Here is a 25,291-nt window from a genome sequence, read left to right as displayed (position 1 = left end):
GATGTCAGATTTACCCTCGATTGGTCCTTTTCATTGATCAGCTCATCTCAAAGAACATATAATTCTGTAGAGAAAACAGATGAGTTGATCAGTGAGGGGATTTAACTATATCGGCCTTTTTCACAACAGAAATTAAGTAATCCAGTAAACGATGACAGAAGCACACACAACACCAGAACCCTGAAACTGTAGCTGCTGAATGGGATTAGCCATCTTTCGTGTCACTATTTAAACCTCTGCTGTCTCCTCCGGCCTATTTAAACTCAACACAATACAGTATCAAGAGTGATAATAGAAATTCACATGCTTACCAACAAGAACGTGGCTGCCAGCAGCAGCAGTTTCGTACGTGATTCCATATTCAGTGGCACTGGAAAGGTGACATTAAAGTTAGATTTACAATGCGTTATGGCAGTGGTTCCAAACTATGGGACGACATGATTACAGCTAAATTGAGAAACCCTTTTTCGCAACTCAACGTTTACATGCTGATTTTCATTTGCACTAAAGAAACTAATTTCAAAGCAAAGTGAAAAGTAAAATGTCATGTTCTCATCATTGTTAACTAAATCCAATTCAACTCTGCTTTATTTTCATATTTTGGACACGTCGGCAGACGTTTTAGGACCACTTCATTAAGGAATTAAAAATCATTCTCACCCTCCAACCCAAAATGTTCATGGTCCATGTTATGTTCGACATTGAAGCCAGGCCATCTCTTCCATATTGTGCCCATTTTCTCACCAATGTTGGAGACAATCTGGTGTATGAACAAAAGCCAGAAATTGAAACACACATGTATAAACACATGTCTTATTTTGGGTCGCTGAAATGTTTCTACCTGGAATTGCTGGTTGGAGAAGCAGCGGTATGGACAGCAGGAGCCCTGGACTCTGATGGCCGGTGCTCCTTCTGACCCGCACACTTCCAGCAGAGGGGTGAACATGCTCCACCTGACAACACGGTCAGCCGTCACACACAAACTCAACATTGCCTCACATCACCATGCAATAAGCAACCTGGCAGATACACTGGTCAGTACTTCACACGATGGCCCAGCCCAGCCTTGATGCTTGGTTTATCACTTTTTCAGCTGTCATGATTCTGTAAAGTATTAAGATTGATGGTACATTATTTGGATGGTAGGGGTCAAAGGTTTAATTCAGCCAAATGAAAAACGAATAAAACCAGATAGCACTAGGAGGGGTGGAAGTAACGCATTACATTTACTGTCATTACTGTAACACATTGTTTTTTTGTTTAATTGAGTACTTTTTTACTTGAGTAGCATACAAGTTGTTGTACTGAGCAGGTCTGTCTTTCAATCAGGGGGTTGGCGGTTCAATCCCCGCCCTAGTCGATGTGTCCTTGAGCAAGACACTTAACCCTGAATTGTTCCCTGTAGCTGTTCTACAGTGTATGAATGTAAGTCGCTTTGGATAAAATCTAAATGACAATACCTACTATACTGCGGAAGAAAAGAGACACATCAGCAGCTGCAGCAGAGAAGAAGCTGCAGGTGTTTCTGCGGCCACAAGGGGGCACTGCTCTGTGTTCACAAGTGACCACATTAAGGAAACGGCACCGCACAAATATTTGCGTTCACAGTTCACAACTAAAGGCCACATAAAAGTGTGGTTGTAATGCGTGGTGCGTTACAAAACTGTAGTCTTTCTCATTTTATGTTATAATGTCTGTTTATTTTGTTAAGTGGAGTCTTGAAGGCTCCAAATGCCTCTGATAATCAGTGATCCAGTGTGTGTTTATGGTGGGTTTTTTATGTGCAAGTGGTGATGCACTTTTGTTATCAATGCTGGAGTAATAAAGTCGGTCCCGTCTCGACCACGGCAATAAGGCATTTTATTAAATGCATAAAGTTTAGGCACGTGTAACCCTCGGCTACATTTATGTGTCCACGTTGTCTGCTTTGATAATGTTTTTGTTGATTCTCAAAGAAGTGCCGTTGTGAGTCTGCTATGAGTTCACTAAGATTTTCTCTGACTTTAGCGTACTTGATCAAATGTACTTGTTTACTTTTCACCACTGTTCAAGCTAAACAAGGTCAGTAGAAACAGATGAGACCATACTACCTCTGACATACAGTGCCAATGAGATGTTTTTGAGGTGTGTAGGCCCTCATCTCCATCAGGCAACATCCGAGGCAGCAGGCGTCCCCCCTGAGGGGCCTTTCAAAATAAAACACCTGTTGGCCCTGACAGTCAAAGCCCTGCAAGGAACAGGCCCGAGCTGGACCGCAACATTGGAGGCAAACGCAGGAACTCTCTGACAAGAGGAAGAGATCAAGGAGAAAAACATTATAACTCTCTCTTTATATAAAATGGATATGAATATTCTGAACTGGTGAACAGCGAGCAGTACCTTCCACAGCCACAAATATCTGTGACCTGCTGCTTCCTGTGGTGATGCTGTAGATCCTCTTAGGAACACACTGTGGACCTACAATGACGAAGCATCGGCCTTTTTAAAACAACAAAACCTCTGCACTCCGAGAGTTCCCTCTTACACACACACACACACACACACACACATCGTCCCTCACACTCACCTTGCAGCTCTGGTCTGGCAGTGATATGTATTTGACTGACTGTTTCCAGCGCAGACATAAAGTGTGATCCTGCAGGCCACTGCTCCTCCAGCCCCGGGCTGCTCACTGTACCTGGTGGCTGTGTGGAGCCGTTCTCCATCGTCCTCCCAGGAGCCAGACCTGGCAGTTGCTCATCAGGTTGCCAGTCAGGAGGCTTTTGCTGGTGCTTTTCTCCAGGCGAGTGAGTGTGGCACTCGCATGAAGGCCCACAGCTGTTGTGGAAAGCTCTGAAGATCATCTGGATGTGCTTCTCTCGCTCCAGTTGTCCAAAGGGAAGAGGCTGATTGGTCACGGCTGACATTGTGTAAAACTGAAAATATACGTGGAACTCAGCAATGACATCACAATGTCATCTGGTGGAGACATAGTCTGTGTTTTCACAAGGGAGGCACGAGGATAGTCTGTACGATGCTGGAAGGAAGAATGCTTTGTAAATGTGAAAATGATTAGAATGAACTTTTAGCCAAGTTTCTTCCTTTTAAGTAGGTATGGAGGATGAATATGTTGCCGCATGTTTACATGTCCTTATCGGGTGTGGAAAAAAACCCTCTTACTGTACCTCAGAGAAAATCCTGCATAGTGAAAAACAATGTATATGCTAAACATTCTGGCGATGGATGTAGATTAGGGGTGAACGTCATGTTAACATATAGCAACCATCTTAATAGCTATTGACAACTGACAGAATAATGCTTCAACACAACTGATTAAGAAAAGTGTATTGAAACATAAACACATTTCTGAAATTGAATGAACTTAATAATGTGAAGTAAAATTGAGAGAAAAAAAGCATATTTAAAGCAACACCATGTTATTTTAACTAAATATGTTTTGGGATGTGTGTGTGTGTGTGTGCATTCATCTCGTGGAGTGTCATGTTTTGTTTTTGTTTTCTATTTAAATGAAGGCTTGCAATAAAAAAAAGAAGGAAAAAAAGAATATTATTTGAACTAACGCTTGAATTTGCAAAGGAACATTAAAGAAAAACACACAATGTTCCTTGGAGCAGGACAGCAGGTTTAGACAGTTCTCTGGCCCCAATATCAACTTTCTTTCCTTAGAACAAAGTGTTTTCATCACAGCAGCAGCCTGAGCCTCTTTTTATTCACAACACACACACTCAGTTTGCACAGTTTGTTTCTGCAGCTGAATGCACTGCACAGTATATTCCTCCACAACAAAGTGCCACAATGAAGCCCTAACTCATGTTCTGCATATGCAGCGATTGCGACAAGAGTACAACAGGTGCCCAACATCCTATACAGCATTTTACCCTCATTATTTAAAGAGTGCAAAGACATAACATAGCACAATTGAGCATTACAAGTCTCTACTTACCATCTGTAGTCAACGTCCTGGTGCCGACTGACTTTGACAATCTAAGTGTGACACATCGATGCGTCGTCAGGGGGTGAAGCACAAACCTCCTTACCCCCTCTGTGTGTTTGTGTGAATATTCCCGTATTAATTTTTGGCTGAGTGTGTGTGTGTGTGTGTTCTGTCCCCCGGCTCCGTCTCACCCCATGACTATGTTTCCATCCCAACCAGCCGGATCTGTCTTTTGTTGGGTTAGAAAGGCACCACTCAGCCATGTAATTGAAATCCTGCTTCCAGAGGTGGGGGGCTGTGCAGTGCGCCTGTGTTTCGGGGAAGCCTGGGGGTGTAAGTGCTCTCTACGTGCCTCGCAAAAAGTGTCAAACTTTTGATTAAGAAAAGTCTGAGATTAAGCAATTACAAGATTACAGTTGTACTTTAATTGATAAAAACATTTATGTGTCACATTTGGCTGTTTCTGCATCTTGTAGTTTATCACCATGACCTTGAATTTGATCAAAGTTGACAGTGGGCGCAAAAGTAAACTTACATCAAACACTGAGCTGGTCACAGGAAGACCAAAGGAACATGCTCTTTGTTTGTCATAAACAGCCTTTTATGCTAAACATATTCTCAACCTCAAGAGCCATTGACTCATGCTGATATCAGCATGAGTCACCACAGTTCACGTGTAGCATCCACACGGCTGTGCAGTGGATCCGTTATCACCATGAACAAGGTTGTTTGTCTTCACCTTTGTGATAGACCACAGACCCCACATCTTCTTCATTCTCAGTCCGTGTCATTAGTGCATCCCTGATGTACACCGTCAGATTTCCACTTGGATTAAAGGGATCAAATCTGGAGACTTTCTCCTGTTTCACCCAAATACGTTTTCTCCTATCCCATTCTCAATTAGATCAGTGAGATTGTCTATTGAGGGAGATACTTCTTGGGATCCCCAAGGAAAGGTGAGGATGGAGGCTGGTTAAAATGGCCCGTAAGGAAGATCCCAATAGTGCCGATAAAAAACACCGACACCATAACAATAAAGCAGGCCCTGTCGATCACCCTGGCGACTAGGAACCACTCTTCATTCTCCTAGCGGATTGGAAGAAAAATGTTGAGATTATCACTGGTGTTGATTGATGTTGAAACCTCAGAAGATAAGCAGATATAGAAATGTAGATCTTACATTCTGGAAGTTGTTCTGTTGCCTTGCAGTCTCAGCTATGTGTTTGCAAGAGGACACACACTGCTTCAGCTGTGGGGAGGCCTTCGCCAGGCTGGCACTGAGCTGCTCAGCTGTACCCCCCTCCAGCCCATCATCTGTGTTCAAAACACACCAGGAAGTCATGACAACGTCCATGTGTACTTTAAGCATGGAAACTCATTCAAATACTTACTTAGCTTCTCTAATACTGATTGCATCAGGCCATTTCTTTCTTTGAGTCTGGCAAACATGAGTTCAGACCGAGCTGTTTTCATTGCATATTCCTCTGCCTTGGTCATGAGGGTCATGGAGCTGCGGCGTCGACAGGGGACCAGGAACACACCGTCCCCGTCTGGAGCCAGAGTTTCTCCATTTCTAGTGTCTGTGTTGTCCCCGTTTGGCTTCCAGGGTCGCATCTGCATCCTCAGCAGCCGAGGCAGGATGTTTAGGAGGATCTGAGGAGGTCACAGGGTCAGAGGCAAATAGACCCGTGTTTACACAGCACACATTTCGTAGCTTCTTAATGGAAATAAAAGGGCTTGTTCTGGTCGCAGGCTCACCTTTCGAACTTTATCTGTCATTATGTGAGTGTTTGGGGTTCTCAGGGAAACGTTGAGGACTATCACACAGTTCATCACCACCATGGTGGTCACTGACATCACAAACATCAAATACCTGCAGTAAAAATAAGAAATCACATCTTTTTCTCTCTTCAGATCTGTAACTCTGACCTGGAATCTGAAAGTGGTTACACAAACTTACTTTCCAATTAGAGGCACTGCCCTCGAAGTCTCTGGAACCTTCTTAGCGATGAGGAAGAGGAACACAGTCTGGCCCAGAAGAGTGGCAATAGACATGGTGCACTTCTGACCACCCGCTGCAAAACTCAAACCAATATTCAGTAAGAGTGGTGAGGTTTTGTGTTGAAAACAGATATTAACCACAGATCATCTTGTGAAGGGATCACACCAGCCAAGACGCCAAATAGGGCACAGGGCGTTAAGTGTGTGTGTGTGTGTTGGTAGGAGGGGCGGGGGGGTCTACCCTACTTCCTACCCCCTACTTCCAGTGCACTTGCTTGGACCATATCTTTAAAATCAGCCTTATTTGAATATTTTTTATTTTTTATTTAACCTTTATTTAGCCAGGCGAAACAGATTAAGAACAAATTCTTATTTTCAACTGTGGCCTGACAAGAGGCAAATCTGAACTACACACCTGTAAAGTTGTGTGACTGCATCTTGCACAGTTGTGTCGCTCTGGCCAGAGACATAAACATCTGTCAAAGTAGTCAAAACCACTTTTTTGGTTCTTCCCTCTAGTGTGTGTCTCCATTAGGGCTGCACAATTAATCGAAATGTTAAAGTGCAAAAAAGAAATGTTGTCCCCAAAAGTCAATGTCTAATTTCGTGATGAATAATCGTGATCGCAATATCGATCAAAACAATGGTGATTATCATTTTGGCCATATATGTGCGGCCCTAGTCTTCAGGACCACAGTGTTGCAGCAATGACTTATTGTAACCAGGAGCCAGACCAGTGTCGGGTCAACCACATGGATCTAGATATATGTGTTTGAGATCTTGGAAAGCCTCAATGTGCCATGCATTTGAAGACAGTAGTTCTCCTTGTAACAATACCCCAAGCAATGTACCTTTTTGCCTTGACTCCCCTAGACTCGGGTAAGGTTAACGTGACAAAGGTCTGACTACCTGTGGTTAATTTAAATACACATAGTGAGGGAAAAAGACCTTTGGCAGGTAAGAAGTAGACAAGAAGGCCGAGGGAGGAAAAGAGCACACAGGGAGCGATGATGTTGATGACGTAGAAGAGGGGCTTTCTCTGGATGATGAGGAAGAAGACCACCTCTTGGTACTCCAGCTCATCTTTAGTGAACTGAGTGTTGATCAGTTTCTTAGCTGGCCTGTGTTTGATGGCCCACTCTCCGTTTTCTAACAAAATTAAATTGCAGAAGGACATTTTGCTACACTTTAGATAATGACAGTGCTTCGTCTTATTCTGTTTAATTGTTCAAAACCTATTATTCAAATGTTGCTCTACCTGTAAAAGCCTCCGGGTCAATATCCACCCATTCCAATGTGCGGTTATTCTCCTCTTTGAGAACCAGTTTGATCTCGTTGGCACTGTAAGTCTGCGAGCTGAACACAGGGAGAAGACATGTAACCACAACAAACACAGCCATCTATTCACTTCACAAGACAGCATTGAAAAGGGACCACGAATGAAGGAATCATTGTTCCTGGTTGGGACACTGTGGATTCTCTTTACACAGAAACTTGACGGGAGAGTCCATATTCCCACAGTGCATTTAACTAATTTACTTATTTTATTTAAATGAAATGTTCTCAAAATGTTACCTCACATCATCATTTAAACACATGGTCTAAATTTATTATTTAAAGTAGTCTATACTGCCAGGATATCAAAGGAAGAGAAGAACTAGATCCCTTCATCAAATCAAATGTAATGTTTTACCTAAACACTGTCAAATTTTACATTTTCTTTTCAAAAATGGCTTGAATTAAATTTTAAACTCCATGTATAATTTGTTTAAGCAAGTAAAATGTTCTCCACATGTTGTTAAAACCGCTAAATTCCTATAAACCATTGGGACATGACTTCTGTGTTCTCAATAATAGCTATAGCTCTGTGAACATGTGAGTATGTACATTATATCGCACATCTCACTATAACAACAATACATATGCTATTCTATAGTTAATGTTGATCTCTGATGTTATTATATAATGTATTCTCTTTGATTTATATTACATTATGTCATAGCACTGTGTAGTGCAATATAATTAATTAGAATATTGATTGATTGATTAACAGATTCTTGAGTGACAAGACAACCCATTTGAGAGCGACATAGTGGATCTGAGGCGTTTTACTTTCTAAAAGAGTGAACTAATGTTTTATACTGAAATAAATGTACATGTACTGCTCACTGGCCAGTCATCAAATCCCTACAGATCTCTACTCACCGGAAGACCATGGTGCAGTTCTGCCAGTCAAAGGGAAAGTAGTTGACAGTGATGGCACAAGCACTGCGGTAGATGGCGGGAGGCAACCAGTACACACAACCGTTAGGAGACACCAGTGCATTGCAGTAAAGTGCCACTTCAAATTGTCCATCCACACTGTTGACAGAGGGAAATACACACAGACACATTGTTTCTACATTGTATATACTGTATTTATTGTATGTATACAGAACATAATACCAGCATTTAAGCTGCACTTAGTAAAAATACTTCTGCCTAAATGGATGTCTGATGTATTAACACTTCTCTACCCACAGGAATGAAAAAAGGGCCGCCAAAAAACACTTTTTTCTAATTAAATTGTATTACTTTAATCTCTTTAAATGTTTTGCTGCATTGCTGATATCTAACTTTTAAATTATTGTTTTTTTGCTGTCTTTGCTTTTATACTCGCTACACAGTCCTGTTATTGACATTTTGTCTAATAATTATTGCGTGCTGCAGATAAAGTTTCTGGTTAATGCATGTGAAAAGTTGCTTAGTGAGCAGCTCGTAGGCTGAACACGTGAAGGTTGTTGTACCCACTTGTTCTCCAGTATGATGTCTGGCAGCCAGATGCTCTTGGAGGGAATCCGCAGCTCAGAGGTGATGTTCCCATACAGAGCCAACCTGGGCGGTTGGTCCCATCTGAGCCTGTAGTCACACCATTGCTACATACAGAAATACTGAGGGTTTGACATCAATGTGAATATTAAAACAATCCAGCAGTGGAGATGCGTGTAAGGTTACCATTTCTAGCCAGACGCTTGTTGTCAGAGCCTCCTCCTTTTCATTCTAAGAAGAGACAGTTTGGTCAATGATGTGAACCATCAGGCCCCAGCAGCCACTGGCAATGTTCAAAAACACCAGACTGAACTCACCAGAGAGATGAGGTTGGTGAGCGTCATCTTGACGTCGACCCGAGTGATGTCACCACTGTTCTCCGTGGGCCGGACGTTCTTGTTGTAGCCCTTCATCAAATCCTTGAAAAGTTCCCCTTCAAGGTTGATTGCTGCTGCTCCAGACGAACCACACAGGGCGAGCACATATGAGACTAAAACAAGTGAAAAGAAGCACTTGCATCAATTTGACATATTAAGTTCAGTGTGCCTGTCTTTTGACCCATGCTATCAGGATATCTCAGCTTCTGCTCCTTCACTTCTGAACAGTTTTTAATGAAAGAAGAAAAAGACATTTCCTCTCATTTGGCCGAAACTAGTAGATTACCCTTTTAAATCATGATCCCAGCTTACTCTCCAGTGGACACTTTGTTGTAATACAAACACATCATGACAAAAATGATTTTTTTCCAACTTGTTAAACATTCCCTGCCAAATACTACGATTCAATAACAAAGCTTTATAATGACAATTATCTAGGGGGTGTAACCACATATAGTTTGAATGTGAGCATGCAAGCTTAATGAATAAAAAGGAAAGCAATATTTAAACTCTTCAAGTATGTTAAAAAAAATGAAATGTTGTTACAGTTGGTTGTGCAAACAGTTTTATGTAAGTTAGGCACCTTCTTGAAGAATGTTGCACTTAATTCAACTTAAATCTTAAAACAAATTCAAATCCCAAGAAAGTACAAAACATATTGTATAATTTCTCACATATGTGGCAGTGGGTTGAATAGCCTACCTGTGGCAAAAATTATAAACACCATCAGGAAAAGTGACAGAGTGAGCGGAGGTCCAGAATCCATTAGTGTGCCTGTCTGTGCTGCACTGTCTGAGACAAAGCTATGACCACCGATCTGATGCACAAGGACACTACTCGATGGAGTTGCTGGCATTTGAACGGTGTGTGTGTGTGTGTGTGTGTGTGTGTGTGTGTGTGTGTGTGTTTCCTAGCAAAAGTCATGGCTTAAGCAGATGGGATGTGTTGAGGTTTACAGGAATGGTTTGGTGGTGGTGGTGGGGGGGGGGGGGGGGGGGGGGGGGGGGGTTGGTTGGTGGAAGTTGATGATTGTTAGGGTTAAATACAAGAGTTCATTTCTAGGACAGCATAGCCAGCTGTCACAACACCCACCCACACTGGTTACATGACATGCACATATTTGAGGCATTGTACTGGGTGCATGTCTGCCCTCCAGTGTTAGGGTACACCATCAAATCACACTCTGTATTATAGACTATAGTCTATAATACAGAGTAGCTCTGTTCTGGGAACCTGGCTGTTGTCATTTAGATTTCCATGATTGTCATGGATTCTGTGAGAGTAAATTTAGCACGTCAGCGATCTATAAATAGTTTTTTTCCCCACCAGCAGCCATGGCTAAATGTGTTCTCTCCAATAAAGGGGTCACATACCAACAGATTAGACAATAAAGAGAGGGAGACAGCAAGTTTAAAAAGTTGTACAGTGGAGAAGAGGACAAGTGATAAGTCTTGTCCATTTACAGCGCACCCGTTTTGATGACTGGCCAGACTGTGTTTGTGTGTGTGTGTGTGTGTGTGAGTGTGTGTGTGTGTGTGTGTGTGTGTGTGTGTGTGTGCATCACAAAAATACTCTTCCTGCCATGATTTGGCACACTTCCCACAGACACACAAACTCACCAGCCAGAGGCAAGAGTTGACGTGTTGCACCAGAAGCCTGTGTGAGAGTTTACTCAGCTGTTCCTCTTCATATCCCTGTGTATCCCTCTTTTAGCATTTGGACTGGGCAGAAAACTATCACAGATTACTGGGCACCTATTAGTTGTGAAGTTTTTTTTTTTTTTGGGGGGGGGGGGGGGGGGGGCTCATTCAGCCTATCATCACCACGTTCAAACAGTGGCTGAGACTTGACAACCACAGTGACAAAAGCCAACACACGGCAACGACGAGGCTTGTCTACAAGTCAAGAGTGTCACTTCCTCAAGCAACAGTTGTCTTTCCTCACAATGCTTGGACTCTAAAGCTCAGCCGATAGTGTGTCCAGTTACAATTCCCCATCCTGGAAATAAGGAGTGAAGACAAGGAGGAGGTGGGAAGTACTTGTCACCACAGCACAGCAGCTGCTGTGTTGATGGGAACGCTTACCCTTAAAGGGTCGGAGGACCGAGGTCAATATGGGTCACAAAAGCAAAGCAATCAGCATTGACACCTGTCTCGAGAGAATATTGTCAGCAGAACTGCACAATACTGTGGGATTAGCAGCATTTCTGTTCATTTTAATATCTCACATCTGAAATTGAATTTGGAATAACATAACTACAGATTACACAAACACTCAACACCACATGCCATAGAATTAATTACAATTTTATTTATATATTTTTTTTTGTTTACAAAAATACAAATACTTTTTTTTCGATACAAATAAATATTGTAAGAATAAGGTAAGAATAAGAATAATATATACAGTCTGTGTGCTTCACAAGAGGCTCAACCTTTGCAAAAGACAAATAACTTATCATTATATACAGATTAATAAGTTAGACAACCCCATTAAAAAACAAAAAGATGGGTGGCAATAGTTGGAGTGATACATTCATGGTTGTGTTTCCATTTAGAGCCAAAGTCAGGTTGTCAGACAGGGGAAACAAAAAACATGCTTTTCACAGGAGATGGCAGAAGAAGTAAAGTGTGAGTCTCTGTCCCATGACGAGGCTTTTCTGGTGCAAACACATCTTTTTGAGTCTTTGTGCTCTCATCTCTCATTTGAGTCTGTTTTTATTGTTCATGTCATCTTGCTTGTTGTTGTTATAAAGTTAAGTCTTGAGTGCCTCCAGTGCCAAAGCGATGATCCTTGGCACACTGCGGTAGAATGACTCATTCTCTAGGCCCACCAGACTGTAGAAGGTCAAAGGTCGTCCTCCCACTACTGCTCTGACTCGTGCCTGATAAAGTCCTCGATCATTCTTGGAGCTCAGATCAACTAACACCTGAACAAAAAAAAGAAACCCAATGACGCAAAAAGAGACAAAGAAAAAGTTATAAATCAGAACTGTTTCTTTTTACTTCTCCTAACTTCGCCATCTGAAATGATAATTTACCTCTTGGAAGTTCATGCGTAGGTTCTTGCTTGGGATGCTTAAGACCCAGCGGTAAGAGTCTCTGACTTGGCTAACTTGCTGCGAGGCTTCTCGCACTCCAGGACAAACTACAGGAACAAACAAAAGCATTTCATCTTAGAAATAACATCAAGCCAACATATGTTTCACATGGAATACATTGCCATGGTGTTTCATGAAAGTTTTGTCTGAACTTGGTGCGATACCTACTTTTTCCACTGGCCCCAGGTATCTGCCTCTTGCGAAGAAGGCTCCTATATTTTCTTTGTAGACTTAAAGTCTTTAAAGCTTGTCTGGGGTCAGCAGTCGTCTCTGTGTGAGCACCCTCAGTGACCGGCTGAACAACAGATATTGATTCTAAGGATTTTAATTCTGTTCTTTCTTCATTTTCAACAAAAGTAAAATCCTCCGATGTTGTGCTCCATTTTACATCTGGAGAAGTGTCTCTATTGGACGAGGTTTCACTTTGTGACGCATCTTCTGTCACAATCTCATCTTGTGTGCTCGATTTCTGAATTTCATGCATCAGGGCCGTTAGAAGTGACCAAGGCTCCTGTGATTCCTGGGAGGAGGAGGGGCCGGTGTGCACAGGTGCTCCAGTGGAAGAAGCAGCTGAAGGGTCAGTGTTGGAAGAATCCTCCTGGAGGTAAACCATGTCCAATTGCAGGGTGGGAGGAGCAGATCTGGAGTCCAATTTGGAGCGCAGGGCTGAGATAACAGATTGAAATTCACCCTCCAGCTGATGTATTGAGGAGTCCTCTGTCTGGAGATGACATATACAAATAGATTTGGATATTAAGTTTCTAAGTAACTTCAAATAAATCCACAACAAAATTATGATCATGATTAATTGCGATTACATATTCAATAACTGGTCTAACTAACTAACTAACTAACTAACTAACTAACTAACTAACTAACTAACTAACCCTTCAATTGCCTTTCAAAGTCACAGGTCATGCCCCTTTGGACATTTTAGAAATCTACCTGTAGGAAAAGCTTGTCCTGCTGTATTGTTGGTGTGGTGGAGATGTCTGTGGACGTGTCAGTGTGTTGTTGGTCCAGGTCCTCAGCCATGTCTCTCAAGTATTTCTCCCAGTCATCCACTGAGGGTCCCACCTCTCTGAATAAGGCTGGAGGAACTGGAGAAGGACCCTGCTCTGTTGGCACCACAGCTCCACCTAGCTGTTCTGCAAATAATACACACGTGTTAGAATAGGGACCAGCAACACAATTTCGACTGCACTTTATTTATTTTTTATTATTCTGTTTGTACCATTTTTTAACTGTTTGTTTCACGTCATGTTTTGCATGTTTGAATGTATTACAATTTGTTCTTTCTGTGGACCCCAGGAAGATTAGCGGCCGCTAAGGCGTCAGCTAATGGGGATCCAGTTAATCAACTAAACTAAACACAATTTCTTATTTTACCAGTGCACCTGAGAAAGCGGAATATTGGCATTATCTGTGATCTGTAAATTATTTATACATTTTGAACTTGGACAGAAGATGGAATAACAAGTTGTCAATCATACCTTTAAACTGTGTGAGACCATGGCTAAGGGCCAGGTCCCTCCTCTCTCTGGTGTGAGTGAAAGCTGTGCTGTAGATGTGCTCCACCAGCTGAGGCAGAGTCTGAGTAAAGAAGGTCAAGTCCACTTTGTCACGTATGTAGTCCTCGGCCCTCTGGAGCAAGTCCAATAGTGTTTGTAAGAACGAACGCAACTCTGAATGGGAGAAAGGGAGAAGCTGATCAGAAACCTATAACCTCAGAGCAACATAAATAATAATTAGTATATTCGTATTTTTGTTCTACATCCATCAGGCTGAGAATTTCAATGAGAGTACTCACGACATTTCTTAAAGCGGGTGAGGCACTTGTCCTCGGCCAATTGATTGCAGGCGCTGGCAGACTGACCAGGAGGGCAGGTCAGGGTGTAGAAGCGACATAGCGAGCTGAACTCCGACCTCTGTTCCTCCGCTGTCATTTCTGTTGTCTTCAGAAGCTCCAAACATGTTGGCTCCCTGCTTCCAAACGACTCTAAAAAAGATATGCATAGACTGTAGTATTGTAGAGAGTATTTCAATATTTTGGTGTATGTAGTGAGTCAGGATATTTGAGTTTCCGTGGTGTTTTATTGTTGCTTGGAACTCACTCTGAATCTCAGTTTCAATCCAGTCAGAGAAAGCAGACACCCGCGTGTAGACTCCAGGCTTGCCCTTCTCCCCACAGCCATCTCCCCAGGAGGTAATGCCGTAGAGCTGGAACCGACCTGAAATTCGGTCCTGGTAGATCAAGGGGCCTCCAGAATCTCCCTGAAGATGACAGAAAGTCCCCCAACACTTAGAAAAAGACTATTTATAGTATGTTAATAAACATTTCTAAACAGAAGGGGCTCAACACTTTACAGTGAATTCAGTAACTGAAACTCCCAAATCAGACTCGAAAGATTTAAAAGAAGTGTGCGTTAACTCGGAAAATGTTGTTCTGCCCACCTGACAGGAGTCTATTCCTCCGGAGAGATAACCAGCACACAGCATAGTATTGGTGACAAGTTCTTTGCCAAGGGTACTCTTACAGGTGCTCTGAGGCAGCAGGGGCACCTTGGCCTCCATCACCACGTTAGCAGATGGGCCGTCTGTAGAGAAAAATACACATAGAAATGCACCATGTTGACTACATAGGTTTAAATGTTCAGACACATTTGCTGACTTGCAGTCTCCCTCAACAGTACATATTCTCTCATAAAGGAAACAAAAAGCATCTAAACTTGCTGCTCACATAAAACTAAGCTATATATAGCCTGGAAGTGAAAATACATGCCAATTATCTTCCACTCACCCTCGTAGAGGGAGCCCCAGCCTGCAACCAGACAAGGACTGCCAGTAGGGGGCTCCATGCCAGAGGGGAGACACACCGGCGTGACCCGGTTGGACAGGACCACGGGGGATATCAGCTCCACCAGGGCGATGTCGTTGTTAAAGGTCTTTGGATTGAACTGTAGGAGAAGGACCAAGTTGGATTGATTGAATTGGAGAATGACAGACTGAGCTGGTTGTTTGGCTGTTGATGAGAGAGATATTATTGTACTATGCCTGTTACAATCCTACTCTATATATGTATAAGTGTATCCTGCACTTGAGATTGTTACCTTAGGATGAGGGATGATGCGATTCACTTTGAGAACCTGCTCATCAGGGTCAGTCTTCGTAATGTCAAACTCCCCCACCACGGCTGTCCAGTAGCTCTCACTTCGGCTGCTGTAGAGGTCAGAACAATCGGAGAAAAACAAATAAATAAACGCTACAAATCAAAGATCTTATCATAGTTGCAGAAAAACCGCGATGCACACTCACCCAGCAAAACAATGAGCAGCAGTGACCACCCAGGAGCTGTCCACCAGGACCCCTCCACACATCAGGCCACCATCTAGCTGGAGGTTGACCAGCCAGGGCCAGCTACCTAGAGGCGCAGGCGAGCCGCCCACAATCCGTGAGCGAGGCTGTGTGATGTTTTGCACCATGGACGACCTCTGCCCGCACACTGCTGCTGGGACAGAGAGACACTGACGGTCAACAAATGCAGTAAAATCAGTTTTTTTGTAGAGAAACATTGAATGCTTGGAGTTTAGCAAATGAGCCTCACTCCTCTTTAGTGACAGACTTAAGCTGTATGAATGCATGAATACTTTTTTGTGAACAAATGGATGCCCTCACCCTGTGCATGCGACTGTGTAGCAGGTTCCAGGTTCTGCATTGTGTTAAGCAGGCTGCACTGGAGGACACGGGCGCTGCAACTCTCTCCCATGATCCTGATGCAACTCTCTTTGTCCAGTTCACCAGGTGGGCAGCGATGCTGATAGTATGCACAGACCTGGCTCAGAGCCCAACTCCTCTCAGCTTCATCTTGAAGTTTCTGGGCCTTACTGATGACATCACAGCTGGGCTCTGATAAGGAGTTGGCAGGAGACGCTGTTTGGAGAGAGGGGGCGATATGGACGTATTAAGAAAGCATTCATTGGTAATACAGGACATGATTCAAGATGCTCAAGAATGACACGGGCAAGAAGAGTAATATTTGACTTACAACAGGACCCAGACAGCTGTCCACAGTCCTGAAATAAACAGGGAACACAGCCCCGACAGCCTGCTTCAGCCCGACTTCTCTCAGATGATGCACGCTCGAGAGAGGACAGGGCACTGGTCATGGCCGCCTCCAGAACCACAGTGCCACGGTCAGACAGAGCTGCAGGAGAGGGCAGGATTAAAGAAAAAAGGACAGAAATGTGAGACAAGTTATAAGTTATAAGAAAAGGAGGTATGGTGATAGAGAGAGAGAGAGAGAGAGAGAGAGAGAGAGAGAGAGAGGAGACCTCATATAGGAGCCACAGCAATATATTGGTCAGGCACATAGATAGCATCATCTATATGTCGAACAATTTGCAACAAGAAATGGCAAAGACATGTTCGTGGCATTGCCTCCATTATAGCTGCCCATTGTGTATATATTCGGTAACAAACTTCTTGAATGAATGAATATGAATATGTGTATGAAATTAAAATGTACCGTCGCGACCTGGTAGGGCTCCAGTGCATAATGTTCCGATGCCACTTTTTTTATGAATGTACATGTATGTACATTTGCTAAATTCTTACAAAATAGGAAGGACAGGTCGTGACATGGAAGACTGTCGCTCGCTGTGGGAACATTATGTGTGTATGTGAGCATTGGTGTAAAGTGGTGCAGCTTTCTGGTGTATATTTGTGAGTAGCCCCCTTTTTCTCATGCTGCTCTTTGAGCTCATTGGCACCGTGTTAGGGAAGCTAGCTCACGCTCAACACACTGGTGAGGCTTCTGCAGACACACATCAATCGGGTCGCCGACCCTGCAGCCCCCCTCTGTGGCGCACCACATCACAGGATAGGCCACTAACAACAACAATGCTGATTGAAGACTTAATTAGAAGGCCAGGGCTGAGCTGGCAGAGGCTGGCGGGCAGAGACAGGCCCAAGGGGCATGGGCAGGCAGCCCTGGGGTGGCCGGGACCCGAGTCCCTTGTTCTAGACACTCCAAATACACATTGCCATCACCAGCCGTTTGTATGAGGGCTCTGCTGTACTCAGCACTTCGACTAGAGAAGGCCAGAGGTCTCTCGGCACTGTGCTTTATTAAAGGATTGAAGTTGCTCTGCAGTGACGGTCGGACAAGTCTGATTAAATGTGTTGTCTTACTTCTTTTAAGGTTAGACACCTGCTTATAAGTAAAACCTATACAACGTGTACTGCATGTAGACAATAATATTATCAATCATCCAAATTAAATAAAAAAGTAGGCCCATAGCAACACAAAACATTACAAAAAAATGTCTTTCTTCTTTGAACATGTGTCAGCTGTTTGGCCAAAAAGTATCAACTTGCACCCGATTATGACACTCGTGTTCAAGCTATTACTATTGGGCTATCACAACGGGATGGGTAGTACCACTAGATGTTTTGTCCGCTTAACTCCTGGAGAGATATTAATGCTTCTGAAGCATTAATATCATGCATGACTCACTATGATGCATTGAATTAAAAAGATAAAGAATTGTCTAGAAGACATAGTGAAATATAATTTCTAGTTAGTTATCTCACTCATGTTTTAAATGTAGTAGTCACATTTTTCGACCTATAGTCACTGCTGTTATCAATACTCTTAACATATATGTATGCCATACTTGAGAGACAATGCAAAAGTTTAGTGAAATTACCTTTCAGTGCACTCTGGGGCATCCTGTAGACCTCTCGACCTGTTGGGGCTCCCAGCAAGCAGCCGAGTCCCATAAGCAGCAGCGATATCAGCAGCAGCATGGTGTCAGAGCATCAGACCTCCACTCCACAATGACAACAAGCAAACAGACAGGAGACACGCGGAACGGCCGAAGAGGATGCAGAGGTGATGCTAGCCTGCAGTGTTTCCGGGTCCTTTTTGCCTGGTTGCTATCTGCGATCCTGAACTGTCTCCCTCCTGCTGACTCTTTGGGCTCTCTCCCACACTGTAGTGCAGGGCATCTGTTAGTAAGTTTACTTAGAGGAACAATAGGTGCCTGGAGTGGTCTCTGGTATATATAGAGTCCCCAGGGGAACACCAGTAAGAGGGAGGGGGGAGAGGATAGAAAAGAGAGGGAGGAGGGAGAAATGCTCCCATGGCCAATACACAAACAGATGAATTCATTAAGACTGTGACAGCAAATCGGGTGCAACTTGCCAAGGCTGGACATTACAAAGAGGTTTGGTTCTATGAAAAGAGACAGAGGGAGGGAAAGAGAGTTGCAGATAGGGAGGGGGGAGAAGGGGAAGGCGGAGTGATTGGCTGGGCGGCAGGAAAAGGGGGTGTTATGCTAATTAATTAATGTGAGAGGAAGAGGGAGAAAGTTATGCAGATAAGGATATGGGCTGATGTGACACTGGGGTAGAGGAATATAGAGCGAGAGAGATGTCCATGAGCGTCTGAACCAGGAGTGAAAGCGTGAGGTTGAGTAGTGTGAGAGAGAGGGAAGTGTCATTCTGCATGCCCCTCAAAGAGGGCATTGTCCCCGGCGTCCCTCTGAGGATGCCCACATCAAAGCCGTCCCCCGGGCATCACTTGGCCGCCGCCTCCATTGATCACTTACAGTCTTTTATCCCCCCCATTAAAATATTGTCAGTTCACATCACTTTTGTCTTTCTCTGCTGAACTCTGCTTTTGTTACATAAAGATACAGTAGAAAAAAAACATGAACATGATGTATTTTTAAAGTCCCCCCCCAAAAAAACAATTAATTGAATAAATTAACATTGTTTTGTTTCAACGTCTTGCATTTATTGTCAATGTGTTGGTAGTGTCTGCTGTGTCTGCTGAAAAGTGAAAATGAGCTGATCTGTCCAAATTATAGTTAATGTAGCTCGTCAAACACATCAACCTATGTAAAATATATCAAGGTGAAAGTGTAAAGCATAATGACCACTCACTGTTTAAATAATGCTGAATGTAACTTAAAGCCTGTCAATTTCTCCACATACATGTTTATGTATGTAGAGAAATATAAATTGACTATAGGACGAGAGTAAAGTAAAACTGTGTGCTTTCAAAGTGCCTTTCAGCATTTAATAATCTCAGATCACGTCACCATAACTCTCTGTGTCAAAGCATCTCATATTTAAGGACAACAAAGCCAGCTATGATTCCAATTAATACATTATAATGCAATCCACTGTTACAGTACACCACAACTATGGTAAAAATGTAAACTGATATAGACACAATGTTATGTACATTTATCGTCACGTACAAGTACACAAGTGTGTGCCGACCAGTAACGCAATCGAGGGCACAAATTGGAATCAACTTAGAGCCAACCACCTGGCTGAACGATAAAAAGAGTGGCGGCCGAGATTGTGTTGATGTTTCACTCAAAGTTTCTGCAGCCATATCTGGTGAATTAAAACGCTTTGATGGTAAAAAACAAACTACAAGCAACCGTACATATGCAAAGATAAGAAACAAAAACAAGCTTCAGAGACCAAATAAAAAGGACGAAGAGTCAGAGTTTGAGTGAGACAAGATAGAAAAATGACACGTCTTCCTGTTGAAGCCTTGCTTTCAGACATTTGTTGTGTGCATTGTGCCCCAGCCCCCTCCATGCACCCGTGCGGCACAATGGCCCTGAGATCTGAGAGCAGGCTCAGGCGGAGCGGAGCGGGAACGGCATGGGACAAACGGGCGGCACTCTTTCATTCCTTCGCTCCCTCAATCCATTTGCCTTTGATGTCTTTTGATTAATTTGCCTTCTGCTCACTCTTCCTTCATCTTTCCACCAAGCATGGCCTACTCGGCCTCTCATTTCTCCTCCTTCACCACAAACAGGGATGTTCTACCTTCCGCGGTGGCTACATTCAATAATTAACAGTGCGCGCCAAAAGATTGTGCTCACTTTATTTTTATACTTTGTTACGTGAGCTAAATTAATGCAGCGTGATGCGTTAATAATCAAGCAATGACCTATTTAATTTCAACCAGCTAGATCTTCAGCAATATACGTATGTGGCGAAGGAGACAACGTGCATTCATTCTGTAATTGATGGCACAGTTTATGTGCTTTTCCCCTCAATGGACCACTTGATTAGGTACAGCATATACCCATGAAGGTTGTTCAAATAAATCTCATTTTATAAATACATGTCCGATCTGCTTGATGAATATATATTTACAGCAAGTCTCTTCGATCCTCAGGAACATGTCAATGGTATTTAGAGTGAAGCTGCTTGTAGCTTCTGTGCTGGACGTCGTGGGAATCAACGATCTTAAATACGAACTTAAATCAATTCTAAATCTACATAATCTGCTGCTCTCCTGTGCCTTTGATTGATTAATTTATGTTCTTTTATTTTGCTATTATCTTTATTTCATTTACATTTTGTAATTGATTGTTGGGTTTTCTATTATTATGTATATGTCTTACATAAAACCCTTTGCATTGCCCTTTGTTTGAAAAGTGCTCTCCAGATTTTCCTAAACTGAAAAGTTGCACAACCCAGCAGAAAGCAAGACAATTGCATTGCCACAGTAAACTAAAATGTTTTCTAAGTACTGTGCACAGATTCATCCTCTAAATTAAATTGGAATCTTTTTGGAAGGTGGGTCGACTTTAAATGGTCAGTGACAAATTAGTAGCTCGTATCCATGGGGATTTTGTTTTTAGACCAGGTGACAGCTGTCTGATCGAGTAAGTCATGAGAAGTGTGTTTGTGTCTGACACAGCCGTGATTGGACGAGCCGGGCTACATACATTCATGTGGATGCACAGTCATCTGTCGAGCAGTCTAGCAGGGATTTTCTGAGGGGTGCAGCGGCTCGTCGCTGGCTGCTTGAGCAGATTACATAAAGAAAACAAACAATGCTCAGCACGAAATCACACCACAATGAGAACTTTAACAACAGTCGTGTTGAATAACACCCAGGTATTGTGTTCAGTTATGAAACCATTTCCCCCATTGTCTCAGGCAGAAAACAATTGAAATCTAGGTCAGTGGGGTACGCAACGGAGATGAGGTTCCCAACATTTCAGCTTAGACAGACACTTGAACCTCGTGACAATAGTCAAACAGAAGCAGCTCGTCTGCCTGTTTCGGGTCATTGTTAGACATGTTGTTAATTAGATCTATTATGACCTCAACAATCACATTAACTGCCATTAAATGCACATTAACCACCAACTGTTCAATAATAAAATATACCCATTATCTAAATGGAGTGATAATGATGACGTGGTTGATTAAGTTTATGTGGAAACACTGCTCAGATTTCTTTTCTTTTCGATAATTAAACTACACGATCCCTTTGTGTTGTGATACATATTTCATATTCATATTTGTTTTGATGAAAAGTAAAATTCTATAAGGAGTAGCTTGACAAAATTTATATTAGATTTTAGGATTTAATTAAACTCAAATGTGATCCTGTTTGTGAATGTTTATTCATGGGAAACCGAGGGGTCCTTTGTCTCCTCAGCCGAGTCATAATGTGGGGTAGGCCCTCTTCCGGGAATGATGCCTTGATGGTCAGTGATACTTAGGCTGTATCTTTGACGTCTGGGCTACGTTTGAGGGCTAACAACCTGCAGTTAATCCCCTGACTGGCCACATGTCCTTCTGTCCTTACCTGCAGGGAGTCCAGGCTACGATATGTCTCTCAGTGGGCTGCAGCAGTTTTGAGCAGTTTGCACTTATTGATTCTGTCCACCTGCTGGTGGTTATAACCAAGCCTCACACTCTCTGCACCCAAAACCACAATGAACAGAAACAGAATGAGCTTGTTATACAGATGCAATTAATCAACTGCAGAACGCTGTTGAATTGCCAACTAAAATGGTCTTTTGTTAGAAACCAGTCAACAAGTAGAAATACAAAAATAAATAGGCTTACTTAAATATTAAGTGCAAACAATTGAGCTTCGGTAAGAAAAGGTGCTCCTGATTGAGTGATCCTGGTTCCCTCTGGAACCAGTTATTGTTTTCACTTGTCCAGATTTCATGCGCATACACAAACCTGCTCAACAATTCACTCAGCTTCAAGCAGCAAAATATATATATTAGATGTATTAGCCAGATGACAATGGAGGATTTTTAAGTCAGGCAGTATATATTAAGCGTAAAAACTGTGAACTAAATATGTACTAATCATACATATTATACATATTGGTCATAGATTAATTAGTCTCGACTGAGAAATACGCTACATTATGTATTCATGTGTTCTACCCATACGGACAAGTTGGCAATAAAATGACTTATTATTGTAATGTTGGTCTAACTGCAGATGGTAAACCAGACAGCTGATAAGGGAGAAAAAGAAGAAACTATATTAAGTCGACTGACTACTGGTGTACTGGCTACAGCTGACTTGAAAAGACTGACATCTAGTGTCACAATATTGGAACTTCTTTTAATAGAGTTTGTGTCCAGTCTGGCAGAGATAGTATCCTCTACTGGAGCTGCTCTGTTCTGCATGATTTGCACACCCTTGAATGCATGGATACAACGGAGTAAAAAGAGTATGTTTGACAGGATCTGATTCCTTCTTATAGATTCGTCATCATCAGTAAGTATTCTTCTAGATCAGTAATGCCTTTATTAGCTCCTTGCACAGTCAGCAGAATAATGAGCGAGAGAGAGAAAGAGAGTGAGCGTGAAAGAGTGAGAGAGTTTGAGAAAGAGAGAGAGTCAGAGTGAAAGGGGCAAGTGTGTGAGAGAGAGAGAGGGAGAGAGGAAGGAGGGGGGGGGGGGGGGGGGGGTGAGAGCCATAAATAGAAATAGAATTGAAGGCCACATGGAGGCAGTATGAGACACAGATTGAAAATACTGACTAACCTCTCTCTCTCACACACACACACACACACACACACACACACACACACCGACACACACACGCACACACGCACACACACACACACACACAGACACACACACACACACACACACACACACACACACACACAAAGAAAGGATGTCAGTGATATGTCAAAACAGACAGTGCTTCCAACTGAAATATCAAAAGGATGTATTCCACTTTTGTGACCCTAGATGTCCGTTTCTCTCTCTTTCTTTCTGTCGCACCTACACACACACAGACACCTGCATGGGCCAAAAATAATCAGAAAAACAAACAATCTTGTGTATTCAGGTTTAATGTGGTAAACCTTTAAATACCGGTTACTTGTCTCAAAGGCAATATTATAATGATATACTGCCCCCTTGGATTAGGCAATTATGTTGTTACTTCTTTTACTAATTATCTGTTTCACCAGTTCAAAAAAAGTAGGCCTGTTACCTCGTTGTCTGTGTATTGATGTTGAATGTTACAATCATCCTGGGCCGTACTAAATCAAAGCAATCAATGGAAACTTCCACCTTAAAAAAAGGAAATTAAATTAGATATAGCAATAACACATTTAATGGATTTTACAACTTCGGCCTCACATTAAGAGGAAATGATTTACATACTAAATGTTATTACTGCTTATTCCATTGAAAACAATTGCAACAATGATTATTGTAAACAATGAGTATTGTAAACAATGATTAACATAAATAGCAGTTAAACTGGCAAACTGGATTTGTAATCTTCAAGTCAACCTGCTCACTTATGTATCATACAGGAAATTAATTAAAATTAAAATAAAAACACTTTTGCTGTTCTGTTTTATTACAAACAGTGGGGATAAAGATTATACACAGTAAATTAAACGAGGTATAACGCAAGACAAATAGTATGCTTTGATTATGTTTAGATTAATTTAAAAAAAGGAAGATAAAAAACAACACACAGTAAACATAGTTATGTCTCTATATGATTGCTTGCCACTTCATATGCTTTTTCCTTTTTCAAATGAAGCTTTACTGTGTTAGTTTGTAGCATTGGACCCATTAAACAGCTTCCTCTTTGGTCTCTGTTACCCCGCCTGCTGCTGCTGTCTGACTGACCTGTTGGGAGAGAGAGAACACATAACCCCCTCCTCTCTCTGGCCAAGCCATTAGCCATGAATAATGGTGCTGCTACCATCGCAGCCAATTGTCTAGATGAAAAGCAGGCTCTGCCTCACTTACCGCTGTGTGTTAGCTTGTAACCGAACAGCAGGTTCAGGTCAGAGCAAGTAAGCAGATGACATTTCACTTAACAAGAGAGAGAGAGAGTGCAGAGCTGCGTTTGTGATTGATCACATCAGTGACATTTCCAGGTCTTCTGAAACTGGCATTTTTGTATACACTGATTGCCCGATTCTGAAAATATATTTGACATCTACTCCAGTTTTGGCATCGATGTCTCATAGCAGGCTGGACAAGCATTAGTCTTTTAGTGCATTGAGATTATATTCATATTCAGTAACTCTTTTGTACTATATTTGTAAAATCATATTTTTGAATATATGTCTCTCTGTGAAATAATTGTTGTTCAAGGGAAACTGTTGGATTAGTAGAGAGAGACAGAGAGACAGCAAGAGAAAGACAGCGAGAGACAGAGAGAGAGAGAGAGAGAGAAAGAGAGAGAGACAGCGAGACAGAGAGAGAGAGAGACAGAGAGACAGCGAGAGAAAGACAGAGAGAGACAGAGAGAGAGAGAGAGAGAGAGAGAGAGAAAGAGAGAGAGACAGATAGAGAGACAGAGAGACAGAGAGACAGAGCGAGAGAGAGAGAGAAAGAGAGAGAGAGAGACAGATAGAGAGACAGAGAGAGAGAGACAGAGAGACAGCGAGAGAAAGACAGAGAGAGACAGAGAGAGAGAGAGAGAAAGAGAGAGAGAGACAGATAGAGAGACAGAGAGACAGAGAGAGAGAGACAGAGAGACAGAGCGAGAGAGAGAGAGAAAGAGAGAGAGACAGATAGAGAGACAGAGAGACAGAGAGAGACAGAGAGACAGAGAGAGACAGAGAGACAGAGAGAGAGAGAGACAGAGAGACAGAGCGAGAGAGAGAGAAGGAGAGCAGTATCTGTTATCAGAAAAAACTCCTACCGTTGTGTCATTGGGAAACCTGCGAGCAGATGTGATGGTGGAGTGATGCAGACACTGGACACAGAGGCAGATTATCAGGCTCTGAAC

At 42.5% G+C, this 25,291-nt stretch overlaps 2 protein-coding genes across 3 annotated transcripts; both read right to left on the bottom strand.

The window, feature by feature from the left end:
- Positions 1–37: 37 nt before the first annotated feature.
- Positions 38–2,906, bottom strand: LOC117746273 (phospholipid scramblase 3). Its single transcript, XM_034555310.1, has 8 exons — positions 2,800–2,906; positions 2,567–2,709; positions 2,380–2,457; positions 2,091–2,283; positions 842–953; positions 661–760; positions 312–370; positions 38–64 (listed from the first exon to the last, which is right to left on the bottom strand). The coding sequence occupies exons 1-8, from the start codon at positions 2,904–2,906 to the stop codon at positions 38–40; spliced, it is 819 nt and encodes a 272-aa protein (XP_034411201.1).
- Positions 2,907–4,852: 1,946 nt separating this feature from the next.
- chrng (cholinergic receptor, nicotinic, gamma) lies at positions 4,853–9,886 on the bottom strand. 2 transcript variants are annotated; one of them, XM_034555973.1, is made up of 12 exons: positions 9,823–9,886; positions 9,061–9,233; positions 8,930–8,974; positions 8,726–8,850; positions 8,141–8,296; positions 7,194–7,291; positions 6,884–7,084; positions 5,895–6,009; positions 5,693–5,807; positions 5,326–5,587; positions 5,115–5,248; positions 4,853–5,020 (listed from the first exon to the last, which is right to left on the bottom strand). In XM_034555973.1, exons 1-12 carry the CDS (start codon positions 9,884–9,886, stop codon positions 4,853–4,855), a joined length of 1,656 nt encoding a protein of 551 aa, XP_034411864.1. The 2 variants fall into 2 exon arrangements, with proteins under 2 accessions (XP_034411864.1, XP_034411865.1); XM_034555974.1 differs by having other exon boundaries at positions 9,061–9,197.
- Positions 9,887–25,291: the final 15,405 nt, after the last annotated feature.

This window comes from Cyclopterus lumpus, chromosome 17 (assembly GCF_009769545.1).
Source record: "Cyclopterus lumpus isolate fCycLum1 chromosome 17, fCycLum1.pri, whole genome shotgun sequence".
Taxonomy (NCBI): domain Eukaryota; kingdom Metazoa; phylum Chordata; class Actinopteri; order Perciformes; family Cyclopteridae; genus Cyclopterus; species Cyclopterus lumpus.
Note: the sequence above shows the minus strand (reverse complement) of the source record. Positions and strands in the feature narration are given on the sequence as shown.

Excerpts from the sequence above, each read along its gene's own strand:
- LOC117746273 (XM_034555310.1), bottom strand. The coding sequence starts at position 2,906 with ATGTCAGCCGTGACCAATCAGCCTCTTCCCTTTGGACAACTGGAGCGA. Across the intron at positions 2,710-2,799 it reads AGCTGTGGGCCTTCATGCGA|GACGATGGAGAACGGCTCCA; the intron begins GTGCCACACTCA and ends GGCTCCTGGGAG. Across the intron at positions 371-660 it reads TGAACATTTTGGGTTGGAGG|TGCCACTGAATATGGAATCA; the intron begins GTGAGAATGATT and ends TCACCTTTCCAG.
- chrng (XM_034555973.1), bottom strand. The coding sequence starts at position 9,886 with ATGGATTCTGGACCTCCGCTCACTCTGTCACTTTTCCTGATGGTGTTT. Across the intron at positions 8,297-8,725 it reads GACATCATACTGGAGAACAA|TGTGGATGGACAATTTGAAG; the intron begins GTGGGTACAACA and ends CTCTGTCAACAG. Across the intron at positions 5,021-5,114 it reads AACAGAACAACTTCCAGAAT|GAGAATGAAGAGTGGTTCCT; the intron begins GTAAGATCTACA and ends CCAATCCGCTAG.